Source organism: Carassius auratus, chromosome 47, assembly GCF_003368295.1.
Source record: "Carassius auratus strain Wakin chromosome 47, ASM336829v1, whole genome shotgun sequence".
In the NCBI taxonomy this organism is placed as follows: Eukaryota; Metazoa; Chordata; class Actinopteri; order Cypriniformes; family Cyprinidae; genus Carassius; species Carassius auratus.
The window spans coordinates 6,742,649-6,757,359 of record NC_039289.1 but is presented as its reverse complement, the minus strand read 5'-3'; the positions used below and the strand labels follow the sequence as shown (position 1 = coordinate 6,757,359).

Below are 14,711 nucleotides of genomic sequence, written 5' to 3'. Positions count from 1 at the left end.
TGTGTGGTTCCATGTCTTTCTTCAAATGAGGTTGCACTCGCAACATTTTTGGTGCAAAATGAGGATATCAATCAAGGAAAAAGAAGGAAAATCACTTTAAAAAAGTCTGGGTAATGTTTTACCCCTAAATTAAACATTTAAATTCATTTAATTGGCTGTTTAAGGCAATTTTGTGTGAATGTATGTATGTATGTGTATATATATATATATATATTTACTGGCATTAAAGTATATGCGTATGGAATGTGCTTAATTATATAAAATAAATTAATAAGAAATAACGGTTAAATGTAACAATAGATTCTAATTAGTATTACTTTTTCAAATTAACATAGAAATGACATTTAATATTTGTATTAAATATAAAACCTAAATTATATTTAAAAAAATCAAAAAACAATGAATAATTGTTACAATACGTGTGTTTGTTTGTCTATATATATATATATATATAATTGTAAATATTTGTTTTAATATGAACAACAAAAATAAGAATTATAATTGTTCTTTTGTTTTTGGGTGAAATATGACTGGTTTTAGTGAGCTACACTTGATTAATAATTGACAAAAATTCCTGTTGACAAATTTGTAACCTCATTAATCCAGCCATTTCATGCCTACAGTTATTTAATCAGTGCTTCATTACAGGATGAAAGTCCAGTTTAAAATGCTTTGGTCCACTGACTATTAAGATCATGCTGTTTTTTGGCCATTTGAGTGAACCAGGCTCAGCCTCCTGGTAAGTTTTGAAGGGATTTCCACGCTGGTCTTCAGTTTGTCTGGTACGCAGCCCTTTTACCTTTCTTGCCCCTCGCTCCTGACCTTTGGTTTCCTGTAAATACTGTAAAAAGCATTTTGATATCATTGACATGTTTTGATATGTCAGTCACAACCAATGAGTACAGCTGAAAATAAGTTATAAAGAATCTGTTTGTGCTTTTGTATTTTAAAGAGATGCTTTTGCTGTAAAAAGCAGCAGATCGATGGTCACTCTTATTGTAAATTAAGTATCATATGCATTGATTTCTTAAAAAAATAATTCTTCAAACACAAACAAAATGTTTTGTGTTGCTCAAGAGAATTTTGTGATTTTTGAACAAAACGGAAAGATAACTGTGAGTCTATATGAATGTGATAACACAAGATCAATTAACCATCAAATGTGTAACCATATTAGAAATTTCAGCAATTTAACATTGAATTAAAGGTCCTGAAGGCTGGAATTGTGTAGTTGCTCATTGCCCTGCTTCATCGTCCAGTTGTTGGCCATCTCTTCACTTCTGTTGTAATGTATAATAATGTAACATTAGACATGTTTGAGAGGGAAATATGTATTTTGGAGCAGGAAGGATCATGGTAAGGAATGACATAAATTCCTCCTGTAATCTTTTCTTGCGACATGACAATATTTAATATGAAGCAGTCTGTCTCATTGGGTTTGCTTTGTATTTCATAGTAGGGTAGCTCAGATCTTTGTTCTAGGGCTATAGGTGTCTTGTGTAGCTAAATATGTCCTTTGTATGTTTCTTTATATTGTAAAGTTTCTTTAGACTGAACAACAACAAAAAAAAAAGAAGAAAATTTGCTTATCAAAAAGAAATGAGTGAATCAATAATAAATGTAATTTGATATTTTTTATGTGTTCCGGTTTTGTTTTTTAAATGAAATAATTTGAGAGCAACCCAGATGCCATATAATAACAAACTAAATAATTATACAATACGATAAATATTTATATAACTTAAAATTAATTACATTTATTTTAATTGTAGATCTATGTTCAGGTATATTAAAAATAATATAAAACATAAATATTAAATTATAATTTTTAATTCTAATAAGTGGCAATTTTAGTAAAAAATAACCGTATAATATGCATTTATATGTTTTTTAAACTAACTTAAACATTTCATATAAAAGTCCCCTGCAGCCGTAGCAACGACCTTGACTTTGTGACTTTTATTTTGTACTTGTACGGGATTGACCGTTGAACTTTACCCGGAAGCTGCACAGATTGATCGTGTTTTGTTGTCAAAGTTGTTGCTGCGCAGCTCCGTGCAGGTTTCTTCTCCCAGCGAGGTAAGTATTTTCATGTCATTTTATTTTCTGCACACTTTAAAAGCATTCAGTGCACACAGAGCGTTACGCGAGAGTTGTTAAGGCACGCTGTGTGAAGCAGAGGAAGTTGTGGCGCGACCACGTTGTCAAAGTTGCTGGAATGTTCTGGAAATGCGGTCATTTCTGCAAATGATCGCTGTGTTGTTTTTTTATTTTTATATATATATATATATATATATATATATAAATCATATGGGGAATGCATACTCTCCCACTCATAATTAAATTCAAGATAATTCATTAAATAAATGATGCACTGCTGTGTTGAGTCTGAATCTACCGTATTTAATTTACAACACATATATAAAAGTTGCAGATTAAAATAATTTTATTTAAATGTATGTTTTTATATTTACATTTTTATCTTATTCTAGGACAATTAGAGTTTGTTTTCGAAAAAATAAAATAAAAGTTAAATGTTACTGTGGTAATGTGGCAAGGTTTTTTAAATAATTTTTTATTAAGGTTTGTTACGGTAATGTCGCGAGTAACGTTACTTTTAAACCAAGTGTCATATAAACCATATTAAAATTGTAAATATGAGAATTATTCCGTTCCATAACGCTATAAGGTTATGTTAGCTTATTCATACTTTATACGATGGAAATTAAAATATAATTTAATTTAAACGATTAATTCGATCATTTTTATAAAAATAATATTTTTTATTTTTATTTTTTGCTTATTCTATGATTACTTGGTTTTCTTTTTCCAAAAAGTACTTTGGTAATACCATGTTAGTTTTGCACGTTGAATATTTGGATTATTATGTAAATACAATATCGATATGGCAATCATTCAGTACCATGGTATTTTTCCAAAGATTCAGTTTTTCAGGGGTATTATGCAATTTTACGGTGGTAATTGTTTTTAAAATTATTTAAATGATCATTTGTTGTGCCCAATTTCAACCCTCTAACGAATTATTATTATTGGCGAATAACGTGAACTTATTCTAGATTTTCACTTTATGCATGTCGCAGGCTGAGCTTCTTGCTAAGGATTTTTGTTAAAGACACAGTTTGAGCTCATCTTAAAGTGTTTTACTAGTGAGTGTGTGTGTGTGTGTGTGTGTGTGTGTGAAACACATCAGCAGATGTTTAGCAGAATGTCCAAGCTGCTCTTTTCCATACAATGAAACTTTATTCTGCTGCTTCTCCTTTTTGAAGCTTGGTCGTTAAATGGTCACTACTCATTTTGAGTTAAGATGAGTTCATTTCAGATTTGGAGAAATTTAACAATACATCAGTTGCTCACCATTGACTCCTCTGCAGTGAATGGGTGCCGTCACAATTAGAGTCCAAACAGCTGATAACAACATCACAGTAATCCACACGAATCCAGTCCATCAATTAAAGCTGCAGTAGGGAACTTTTGACGCTCTAGCGGTTAATAAACAGAACTGCTTGCGTCTTGCGGAAGAACATCGTAGTCGTAACTACTTCTCTCTGTTTATATCTATTAGGGCTGCTCCGATCATGATCGGCCGATCATTAATGCGCATCTCGTCAGTAAAGCCGGTTTTCTAATCAGCGGATAATTCCATCAGGTGCGTGATTACACAGAGCATCTGTTACTACACGGAGCCGTTTTTAATAGAGAAGATGCGCAAATCACGTTAATTTTCAGCGCTTATTGGCGCATCTTCTCAGTTAACAACGGCTCTGTGTAGTAACAGCTGCTCTATGTGAAATCACGCACCTGATGGAATTAACCGATGATTAGAGAACCGGCTTTACTGACGAGATGCGCATTAACGATCGGCCGATCGTGATCGGAGCAGCCCTAATGTCTATGAAGAATCACAAAGGTACTGGGTTACTCCGCCGCGGTATCCCCGAAGCAATCTAAAATAGTCCGAATATAAACACTTATTATAGGTGTACCCTAGTGATTCAGGACAAGCTAAAAGCACGGTTTGGAAAATGGATTCATGGTGTACTCGCTTATTATATACATTTTTCTACATTTTGAACACAAACAAAGTTACGGACCGCAGCTCTGATTGGTTATTTTTTACCAGGAGCGCATGACTTTCTGCAAATGGCAATAGAACCACTGGAAGGAGCCAGAGGAGCTTGATTTTTTTCACAGATTATCTGTCTCATATTCTACTGTCAGGACATAATGACAGGCTTAACAAATATGTAAAAAATATTTTTTTACCAAAGTTCCCTACAGCACCTTTAATGTCTAGTGAAGTGAAAAGCTGCATGTTTGTGAGAAACAAATCCAGCTGTTTTTATCAGCTGTTTGGACTCCCATTCTGACGGCACCCATTCACTGCAGAGGATCCATTAGTGAGAAAGTGACGCAATGCTGAATTTTTCCAAATTTGATGAAGAAACAAACTCATCTACTTGTAGAATATCCTCAGGGTGAGTACTTGTTCTGTTTTTATTTTGGGGTGGACTGTTCTTTTAAAGGAGACTTGTTTTCGCTCCTTTAGATTTGCGTCCAGATGGCCGACGGTGAGATCGTGAACGGCTCTGCTGATAACCTGGAGGTGGCACCATCTGGTGAGAAATCTGGACGTGCCTCGCTGCTGGATTGTGGGGAAGACTTTACAATGCTGGATGATGTGGAAGACGATGTAGACGATGACCTCCCGCCTTTAGAAGACGCAGGTGGAGGAAAGAAGAAAGACAGTGCCACTAAAGACACTACAAAAGCAGATCAAACTCCTGCTACAGAGCTGGAAGAGTGGCAGGATATTTTAGGTACATTTCTTACACAATTTTGTCGTCATTGTGGCAGCGTTAATTCTTTAAATGCTAGAGATGAACAACAAAGTGTGATGGTGATTTTTAGCATATCAAATATTTTCTTCTTGAAAATACAGGAAATGGGCAGCTTAGAAAGAAAGTGGTGGAAGCCGGAGCCGGTCCAGAGAGCAGACCCCAGAGAGGCCAAAATGTGACAATTCATCTTAAAACCACTCTTACTGATGGAACTGTGGTAGAAGAGCTGCCAAACTTATCCTTCACACTTGGTGATGGGGACGTCCTCCAGGTATTATTGTATTATATTATATTATATTATAAACATTTTATTTTTATTGAATTCTCTACTATATTTTTTATTTATGCTTTACATTTTCAGGAGCCTCACTTGTTTTCTAAAAATAAATGATTAAAAACGTTATGTTTTGTTGTTCCTATTATAATCAGGCGCTGGATCTTACTGTACAGCTGATGGAAATGGGCGAAAAGGCGTTGATTGAAGCAGGTGCTAAATATGCATACGGTGCACTTGGCAGGTTAGATTCAAAATATGTATTCGTTTTTATGGAAAAGTTTTAAAGGTTAATATTACACACACACATTCAATAAAAATAAAATGTTAATAAAAAAAAATATATATATATATATTTATGATTTTTTATATATATATATATATATATATATATATATAATATTATATTATATATATATATATATATATATATATAATATTATATTATATATATATATATATATATATATATATATATATATATATATATATTTTTTTTTTATAGAAAATGTTTTTATATTAATATTTATAATATTTAAATGTTAGTAATTCATGTTTATATATATATATATATATATATATATATATAAAATAAAGCAAATACCATTTATGTATTTAGTGCCATAATTCTGTATAATTACATATATGATAGATTATTTTAAAAGAAATGAATACTTTTATATTAATATTTATAATATATGTTTGTAATTCATGTTTTATATATATATATATATATATATATATATATATATATATATATATATATATATATATATATATATATATTTTTTTTTTTTTTTTTTTGTGTGTGTGATAATGAAAATACAATTTATATATTCAGTACCATAATTCTATATAATTACATATGATACAACTTTTTAAAAACTTTTATTCATCAATGATACATTCAGTTCATCAAAATTCATAGTAAAGACATTTAGAATGTTAGAAAAGATTTCCATTTAATTTTTTACCCTTTCCATTATTTTTTACTTTCTGTCTATCAAAGAGTCCCAAAAAGTTTTTATTACAGTTTCCACAAAAATATAAAGCAACACAACTGTTTTCAACATTGATAATAATAAGAAATGTTTCTTGTGCAGCCAATCAGCATATTATATTCATTTCTGAAGGATCATATGACACTGGGGTTATGAGGAAAATTCAGCTTTGCAACTCAGGAATTAAATCGCATTGTAAAAATGTATTCGTATAGATACCGATTATTTTAAAATGTAATAATATTTCACAATATTACTGTTTTTATTGTATTTTCGATCTAATGAATGCAGTCTTGGTGAACAAGAGACTTCTTTCAAAACCTTTTGAGTAGAGGTTTGAGACTGTTAAACATGGTCTGCATGTCTCCTCTGTCAGCTCTGCTCCTGCGGTTCCTCCTGGTTCTGATCTCATCATGGAGGTGCAGCTGTTGTCTGCAGATGACGCCCCAGACCTGGAGCTCATGCCGCCCTCAGAGCGAATCAGTCTGGCCAACAGAAAGCGAGAGCGAGGGAATGTCCACTACCAGCGCGCAGACTATGCCTTCGCCATCAACTCGTACGGAATCGCTCTACAGATAACTGAAGCCACGTTCAGAGGTGATGCTGCTTCATGCACGATTCATTCCGTTTATTTCCTAATAAATCATGGTGTGGTTTTGTCTGCAATCATATTACTCTTTTACGTTAGTGGACATCAGTCAACAAGAAGAGGAAGAGCTCTTGGACATGAAGGTGAAATGTTTGAATAACATGGCTGCTGCTCAACTCAAACTAGACCACTATGAAGCCGCACTGCGCTCCTGCGTCTCAGTCCTGGAGCACCAGCCGGACAATGTCAAAGCCCTGTTCCGCAAAGGCAAGGTTGGTTTCCTCCTGGGTTCAGATGCATATCGTTTTCACTCGCTCTCATTAAATAGTAATGCACTCCTGGTCTCGGACAAAGTGAAAGGCGTTTAGGTTTCTAACCACAGCAGAGGAAGGAACTCACAGCTTCAGATGTGTTGATGAAGAAGTGCTGACGTGTGTTTGTGTCCGCAGGTACTGGCTCTGCAGGGCGAGTTCGCTGAAGCCATTCAAACACTGAAAAGAGCCTTGAAGTTGGAACCAAGTAATAAGGTACCACAAGTGAAATTTAGAATTTCATTTTTTTTAATTTATTTTATCTTCATCTTTTTACATTTTTTCTTACTTTATTTTGAATTATTGTTTTATTGAAAATTGGCATCTGTTAATAACCATTTTATTTTATATTCCATTTTATTTTATTCTATCTTAATTGTATACTATTTAATTTATTTTATATTAATTTATTTAATATCTTAATATATTTGTCTGTTAATGAAATTGGTATCTTCTATTTAGATATCTGTATTTTATCTCATTTTATTTTATATCTTAATATTTTAAAATTTTGGTTTATCTGATTTTCTTTATTTTTAAATATTATTTTTATTTCATATCTTTTATTTCTTTATTCTATATTATCTTTTATTATTGGTCTTTTATTGAAAATTTGTACCTTTTTAATTTAAATCTTATTGTATTTTTTTCTTATTTTATCTGTATATTTCATTTGATCTTTATTTAAATAAATATATCTTATTTTATATCTTATTTAAGTTTTTGGCTTTATTTTATGTCTTTTATCAAACATTTTTTTAAATCTTTTTTATATCTTAGTTTATTTTAGTTTCTTATTTTATCTTTATTTTATTTTATGTCTTATATATTATTTAATCTTTATTTTTTTCATTCGTCTTTTATTGAAAATTGGTATCTGTTGAAAAATATTGTATTTTCATGTCAGGAAATAATTTGTATCTATTTATTTTAAGTTTGTTAATCTTATAATTATTGTATTACTTTATGATAAATTATGCTGTATTGAACATTGCTATATATTAATAACTACTAGTGTAAAAGGTCCCAGAATCATGTGCATTCCCCATTATAACCAGCAGGTAGTGCTGCAGACTCTCAAATTCAGTCAGACTGCAGACAGAAGTGTTCAAAAACTCCTAGGATCGCATTTCTTTCCGTGTCTATAAATACAGTAGCTGGGCCCCTCCACACACTAGTGATGGGAAGTTCGATTCTTTTCTGATTCTTTTCGATTCAATAAACCGGTTGAAAAAATCGGTTCTTTCACACTTGACGTAATGACGTCATTTTGCGATGACGTAATGGCGTCACGTCTATCAAACATTCAAATGTATAAAGTCAGTAATCATAACTTTAGTCAGTTAAAACCTCATAATCATGAAAAGTTTTCATTTGAGTTTTGCAACAACACCTAAATACAGTAACATCAATAATGTGCATATGAGGATTTAAGTCTTGAAGATATAAAGTAAATAAATTAGGTGTCATCAGCGCAGAAACCATGATCCACTTACTAAACATAATCCATTGCGATGTATTTGTTATTAAATGAACTTACGTTTCGCCAGATTGCCCTTCATCCAAGCCCTCGAAATACCCGCTCATAACTACTAGTACAGAATCAGAATCAATCACCAAAAGAATCCCTTCGGTTCAGACATGCTGTGAGTCAGTTGGCTTCACGCTGAATCGCGCATGCGCAATATCATCAGTTCATCGGTTCTCAATTCGGACGCGTCCGACAGAAACGATTCTCGGTTGAGTGTACTGATGATCCGAAAACCGATGCAACCGGTTCTTGACTCGAGAACGAGAATCGCTCGGCACGTGCTGCAGTTCAGTGTCATCAGCTGCTTTACTCGTGTTCATGTTCTGTTTACTACAAACTCAATTTGTGAATGTCATCATTAACTATAAATACAGTACAGATATCTCATAAATCATCCCTTATTCCTATTAAACATAAGAGTCTTTAGAGTCTTAATTATTGTCCAACGTCCCTGAAAACCCATTTGGCCTATACATTATATACAATATACAGATTGGAAACATTAATCTTAAAAAAAAAAAAAAAAAAAAAAATCAAAATAAAATATAGTTCTTTTATCACACTTTCCGATGTTTAACAAAATACTTACAAAATTACACGCATGCGCAATATCATCAGTTCATCGGTTCTCAATTCGGACGCGTCCGACAGAAACGATTCTCGGTTGAGTGTACTGGTGATCCGAAAACCGAAGCAACCGGTTCTTGACTCGAGAACGAGAACCGCTCCAGCAGTGGGCGTGTTCGTTCATTATCTGGCTCGGCTCGGTGTTCATCTTCAGTTCGGTCTTCACAGCATTTCATTCAGTGTACTGTTTGAGTAAATGGATTACCCCGGGATATTGGTTTATTCTGACTCAGAGGGAATGTCAGTCACGTTAAAAAAGTTAACAGCTTAAGTAATTTGTGGATTTATGCTTATTGGAGACGTGAACCGTTTCAAACGATTCAGTTCGATTTGGTGAACTGGTTCAACCGGTTCACTAAGAAGAACCGGTTAAATTGAACGATTCGTTCACGAATCAGCCATCACTACCACACACTTGCCATATCTAAAGATGCTCCAATGCAGAACTGCTTCATCCAATCTGATCCCATCTCTTCACTTTGCCTTTACCATTCTTGTTTTAGTCATTAGCCAGTAATTAAACATTAGCAGTAATTAAACTAAATAACAGGTTGCCATGGTGTAGTTTGACTCTCGCTCCTGAAAGTTTACATTCAAAATGCCACTCACAGCCCTTGCTCCTTACTTATTATTAATAATGACACTCTGTTCGATCTAGTTAGCCTTAAACTGTTTAACCTCATGTTTGTAACTGTAATTTTGATGTTTATAGGTTACACTTTGATTTAGCAGTGTTTCTTCATACTAATTTTAAGTAACTATATAAGGAGTGAATCAGTATTTGAATCGTTCTTCAGAACGACAGTGAACTGATTTGCTGAAACAAATCTGATCAATTGAGATTCGTTAGAACAATTCACACTCAACTGTTGAACAAATTGGTTTGTAAATGAAACCCTCTAGAGGATAAATTGAAATATGTACTGATGTCCTGAAATTAATCATTGAACTGTTTTTGAATCAGTCCATTGAAGCCAACGGAATAAACTTATTTGCTAAAATAAATTGAAATTATTCTGATTCACTTGAATTATTCACATTCCACTGTTGAACAAATCAGTTCATAAATCAGTCATTTTATAAAATCACATGAAATATGTATTTCTGATGGAAAATGAAAAGGTGAACTGTTTTTTTTTTTTTTTTACCAGCATATCGAAGCAAACTGAATAAATGATTCAGATTCACTTAAATGATGATTCACACTTAACTCTTGAACAGATCAGTTCATAAATGAATCTTCAATCAATGTACTATTTCTTGAACCACTTCATTGAAACAAACTGAGTGAACTGATTTGCTAAAATATGAACGCTTCAGATTCACTTGAACAATTCACACTCAACTGTTCAACAAATTAGTTTGGAAATTAATTCTTCTACAAGTTTGCTTGAAATATGTAGTACTGCCTTAAAATGAATAGATTAACTGTCTTTTGAACGAACTGTCTACGTGAACTGATTCGCTAAAATCCATTTGAACAATTTAGATTCATTTGAAGAATCAACACTCCGCTATTGAATCATGAATCATTTTTGCGTTCTCATATATTGTCTGCCCAGTGATCAGCTAAAACTAAAGCAGATCTAAGCATCTTCACTCAGGTATGGAGAGAATAAAACTGGGCTTAGATTTTGAGGGCATATAAGAGAACAACGATCGTGCATATTTGTGTGACTCAGATAAAGACAAGTTTCATTAGTACAAGATGCTTTCACTTCTGCTTCTGTGTTCTGCGGCATTGCAGCTGATATGGGAAAACACGTGAATGTGTTTTTAATCTTGAATTGGTTTATGTCTTGCTTTCACTCAATCTCTGACAGCACTGTCATGTTTAATCATTTTTGGTGCTGCCTAAATGTGTTGGTGTGAGGCAGTGAGCAACAGTTTCATCAGCCTGAAGACACACACTTTTCACTCTCTCTGCCCTTTCCTCGGCAGACCATTCACGCGGAGCTGTCGAAGCTTGTGAAGAAACACTCTGAGCAGAAAGGAGCCGAACAGGCCATGTATAAAAAGATGTTGGGTAACCCGACGAACGCCGACGTGCAGAAACACCATGCCAAGTCCTCATGGGTGAGAGATCGAAATGGCCCTTTTTCAACTATTTAACACCATGCACTGTTTATTTATGAGGTTCCATGTCTGTGTTTACTCTGAACAGGAAGTGGGTTTTACAGATGACAAAGTGCACATTTATGCCTTAACCTATTAAAGGTTAAAAGTCAAAAGTAATTAATGAATAAAAATGTTTAATCTCCCTCTTGTTCCAAGTTCAAACGTGACTATGATTTATAAATCTAAACATAAAAGTAAAATTAATATTATAATTTTTATTGACGATTGAGTTTGAATTGAACTGGATCAGTCAGATTCATGATTGAAAATATTCAAATGTTTTCACAAAAATATAGCATTGGCCATAAGAAACTTTGAGCCAGAAGCTTTGAAATATAGTTTTTCCTCGCACACACATTATCACATTATTTCAGTCAGCTGCTTAACAAGGGAAGAAAACACAACAGGTTTGAAATTATTCATGAGGCATGAAAAATTAATAAATCTAAATAATACATTTTCCTCCCATCTCATTTTTTCCCCCTTCACCATCATTTCCAGTAAGGTCTGATTCATCAAAGAATTGTTCTTCTGAGTCTGAGTTAATCGAATGGTTTACAGTGAATCATTCACTAATTGGACTGAATCATTCTGAGTGGATCTCGAGTGAACAATTCTGACTCTAACAGTACTGTAACAGGAGAATAGCAGTTTTTAAAGAACATTTAAAGTTTTTTTTTTTTTTTTTTAGTTTTTTTTCCCCTCAAAATGTGAATCTGGTTCACAAATCAGACTGAACGAATCTTTGACGATTCTGATTCTGAAATGATCAGCTAATAAGTTACATTTGAGTTTGTTCATCCCACAAAGCTATAAAAAGACTTCTGACAAATACCGTACAAATCCACATGGATTTAAAACAATGTGAGGGTGAATAAATAACGAGATTTCATTTTTGGTGAAGTATTTGGTTTAACCAAGTTTTGTCTTTTTTACAGAGTCTCAGCTGGAAGTGGCTCTTTGGGGCGACGGCCGTTGCGATTGGTGGTGTAGCTTTATCAGTCGTCATCGCAGCTAGAAACTAACCCAAATTCACCGTGACGAGATGGAAGACGTGGTGCTGAAGACCTCGAGTACGCCAAGCCCCCAAACACCTTACCGACCTTCATAAAAAATTGTGATTGAACATAAAATGGTTGTAGTTCTGTTGCCCTTCATCACACTGTAGAGGTTTTAAATGTACTTTCAATGTATGAAAGATGAGCTGGGGAGGAATAGATGTGAGAAATATTAAATAATTCCGATTTATGTACAGAAAACTTCCTAGTTAGAATTAATAAATTTATTGATGTACAGAATGACGCTCTTCGGGCTGCTGGACGCAGTCGTGTTTTGCTGCAGAACTCAACAATGTGTTTCGTGATCTTATTTTGGTGAACTGAAACTTGCTTGTGAACATTGAAGAATATGATTGTAGGCTTTTTCTTCTGCAGTATCAACAGGCATCTTTAGGTTCTGATGCTAAAGAAAGACAACACTATTTCAGAAGTGCTTACACTGATGTGGTACTTTACTGGTTTTTGAGCTTTCTTCTCCTTTGTTGGCTCTAAAATATCACTGGAATCCACTGATGTCCCTCAATAATGTTCCCAGAGTTTCTCATTTTCATGACCAAACACTGCAAGGGAGGTCATACAGACCTACAAGAATTATCAGCATTTAGTTTGAATTATTTATTTAGGATGAGCAGACATGTCAGTTTTTTTGTTGTTGTTTTTAAGTTGATTGTCTCAGTTCCCCATTTTGATTAAAAAACTGTTTGTACTATTGGTAACTTTCAACATTCCCTTTAAAGTTCTTTTGTATATCCTATAATAAACTCTAGCACTTTCTGTTCATATGGTTGAAAAAAAAGTGATTTCTTAAAAATGTTCAAATGTCAGAGCTACTGTGTGAATTCTAGATTTGCTTTTTTGGAATGAAACGTGATTGTAAGGCGATTAAAAGTGAATCGTGTTAATAGATTAACTTCCTTGCACGTGCCACTGTTATAATACATTAGAACTGTTAGTTTATGACGAACGGCTTAGGTGTAAACATTCTAAATTGACGTTCTGTGAATGAAATAGTTAATGTAGGCTATGTAAAGTGCATAATGTGACGAAACCTCATCCCTTTCGTTGGAGTCTGGTGGGGCATTCCCTATTCAAGGTTTTTTTTCTTTCTTTTCTTTCTCCCCCCAGACATTGACGTTTTATGACGCATTTCTGTGAGTGAGAAGCGTTCAGTCCAAAACCTTCCCCCACCCCCAGCCAAGAGTTTTCCAGTGTACGACAACACCACCAAACATGGTCAAATCACACATTTCAAACCATTCACGTCCGCCTTGTTGTTAAAATATATTCGAAATAAATAAAAAATAAACGTATCATGCCCATAGACTGTAAAATGCCAACGCGTTGTAACGACGCCATTCATCGGTCATTTATGGTCATTTCTAGCGATCAAGCGATGTCCAATCCGTGAGAATCGAGTCGGATCTTTTCAGTGAAACGGTTCGCAATGATTCGTTCACTAATTGGATTGAATCGGATCTGAGCGGATCTCAAGTTAATCATTCCGATGTAAAGTACTAAAATGGCTAAATAAGCAGAAATTAGGTTATTTTCTAATCGACAAATAGCAGAAATGTTACCAAAAACGTTCACGACTTGTTTTTAAACGTTCATAACAGCAAACTTTTCCACTTGTGAATGAAGTAATTTTACTTGGGGTTTAAGTAAAATGTTTTGTCATGACGGCAGAACCGAAACAATATAAACAGTCTTACCACTAATGTTGTTATAAACAGCAATATGTTCCTGAATATGACTTTTTAGAGAGTAATGTAAAAGCACAGCTGAATCGTTTCAGAACCGGTTCTGTGAAACCGACTGCTCGAAAGAACCGATTCTCGGAAATGAGTCTTCCCGTCGCTGGACATCCCTCATGATTACCCCCGAAGCCACGCCCCCTCCTGCCTGTACGTAATTCACGCCTCATGAATAATCATATCCTCTGTTCGGTCGAGCTGCTTGTTGCGTTCACGGCATAGGCGCGTGAGCGTGGTGGGAAATGCGAGCAAGATGGCGGCGTTAAAGGAGGAGCAGTGCTACGGACTGTCCTGTGGAAGAGTGAGCAATGGCAGCAACATCTCCGTCTATCACGTCAAGCTGACTGACAGTGCGCTGCGAGCGTTTGAAGATTACCAGAGCAACAAGGTAAGACGCGCGTCGACCGCAGCGCGAGACTGGATAAACAGTGCTAACAGGCTAACAGTCAGCAGGCGACAGTTATTTCCCTGCCTGACAGCAAATCACCCACTCAGCTGAAGAAATTCCCCTCAAAGCGAGCAGGAACTTCGGCGTAGCGAACCAATCCCAGCCCTGTGCTGTCGCTGTCTTCCTTATTAAGCACTTGAT

General features: G+C 34.4%; 2 protein-coding genes across 2 annotated transcripts in view; both read left to right on the top strand.

The window, feature by feature from the left end:
* Positions 1-1,962: 1,962 nt before the first annotated feature.
* LOC113064941 (peptidyl-prolyl cis-trans isomerase FKBP8-like) lies at positions 1,963-13,148 on the top strand. The gene is made up of 9 exons (XM_026235960.1): positions 1,963-2,079; positions 4,568-4,838; positions 4,961-5,130; positions 5,289-5,377; positions 6,511-6,731; positions 6,823-6,995; positions 7,173-7,250; positions 11,134-11,268; positions 12,249-13,148. The coding sequence occupies exons 2-9, from the start codon at positions 4,580-4,582 to the stop codon at positions 12,333-12,335; spliced, it is 1,212 nt and encodes a 403-aa protein (XP_026091745.1). The 5' UTR covers positions 1,963-2,079; positions 4,568-4,579; the 3' UTR covers positions 12,336-13,148.
* Positions 13,149-14,298: 1,150 nt separating this feature from the next.
* The window catches only part of LOC113064940 (RNA polymerase II elongation factor ELL-like), a 32,606-nt gene continuing 32,193 nt past the window's right edge, over positions 14,299-14,711 (top strand). Inside the window, exon 1 of the mRNA XM_026235959.1 lies at positions 14,299-14,510. Within this exon, the coding sequence (XP_026091744.1) occupies positions 14,376-14,510 (135 nt within the window). The 5' untranslated portion in view covers positions 14,299-14,375. The remainder of the gene's footprint in view (positions 14,511-14,711) is intronic.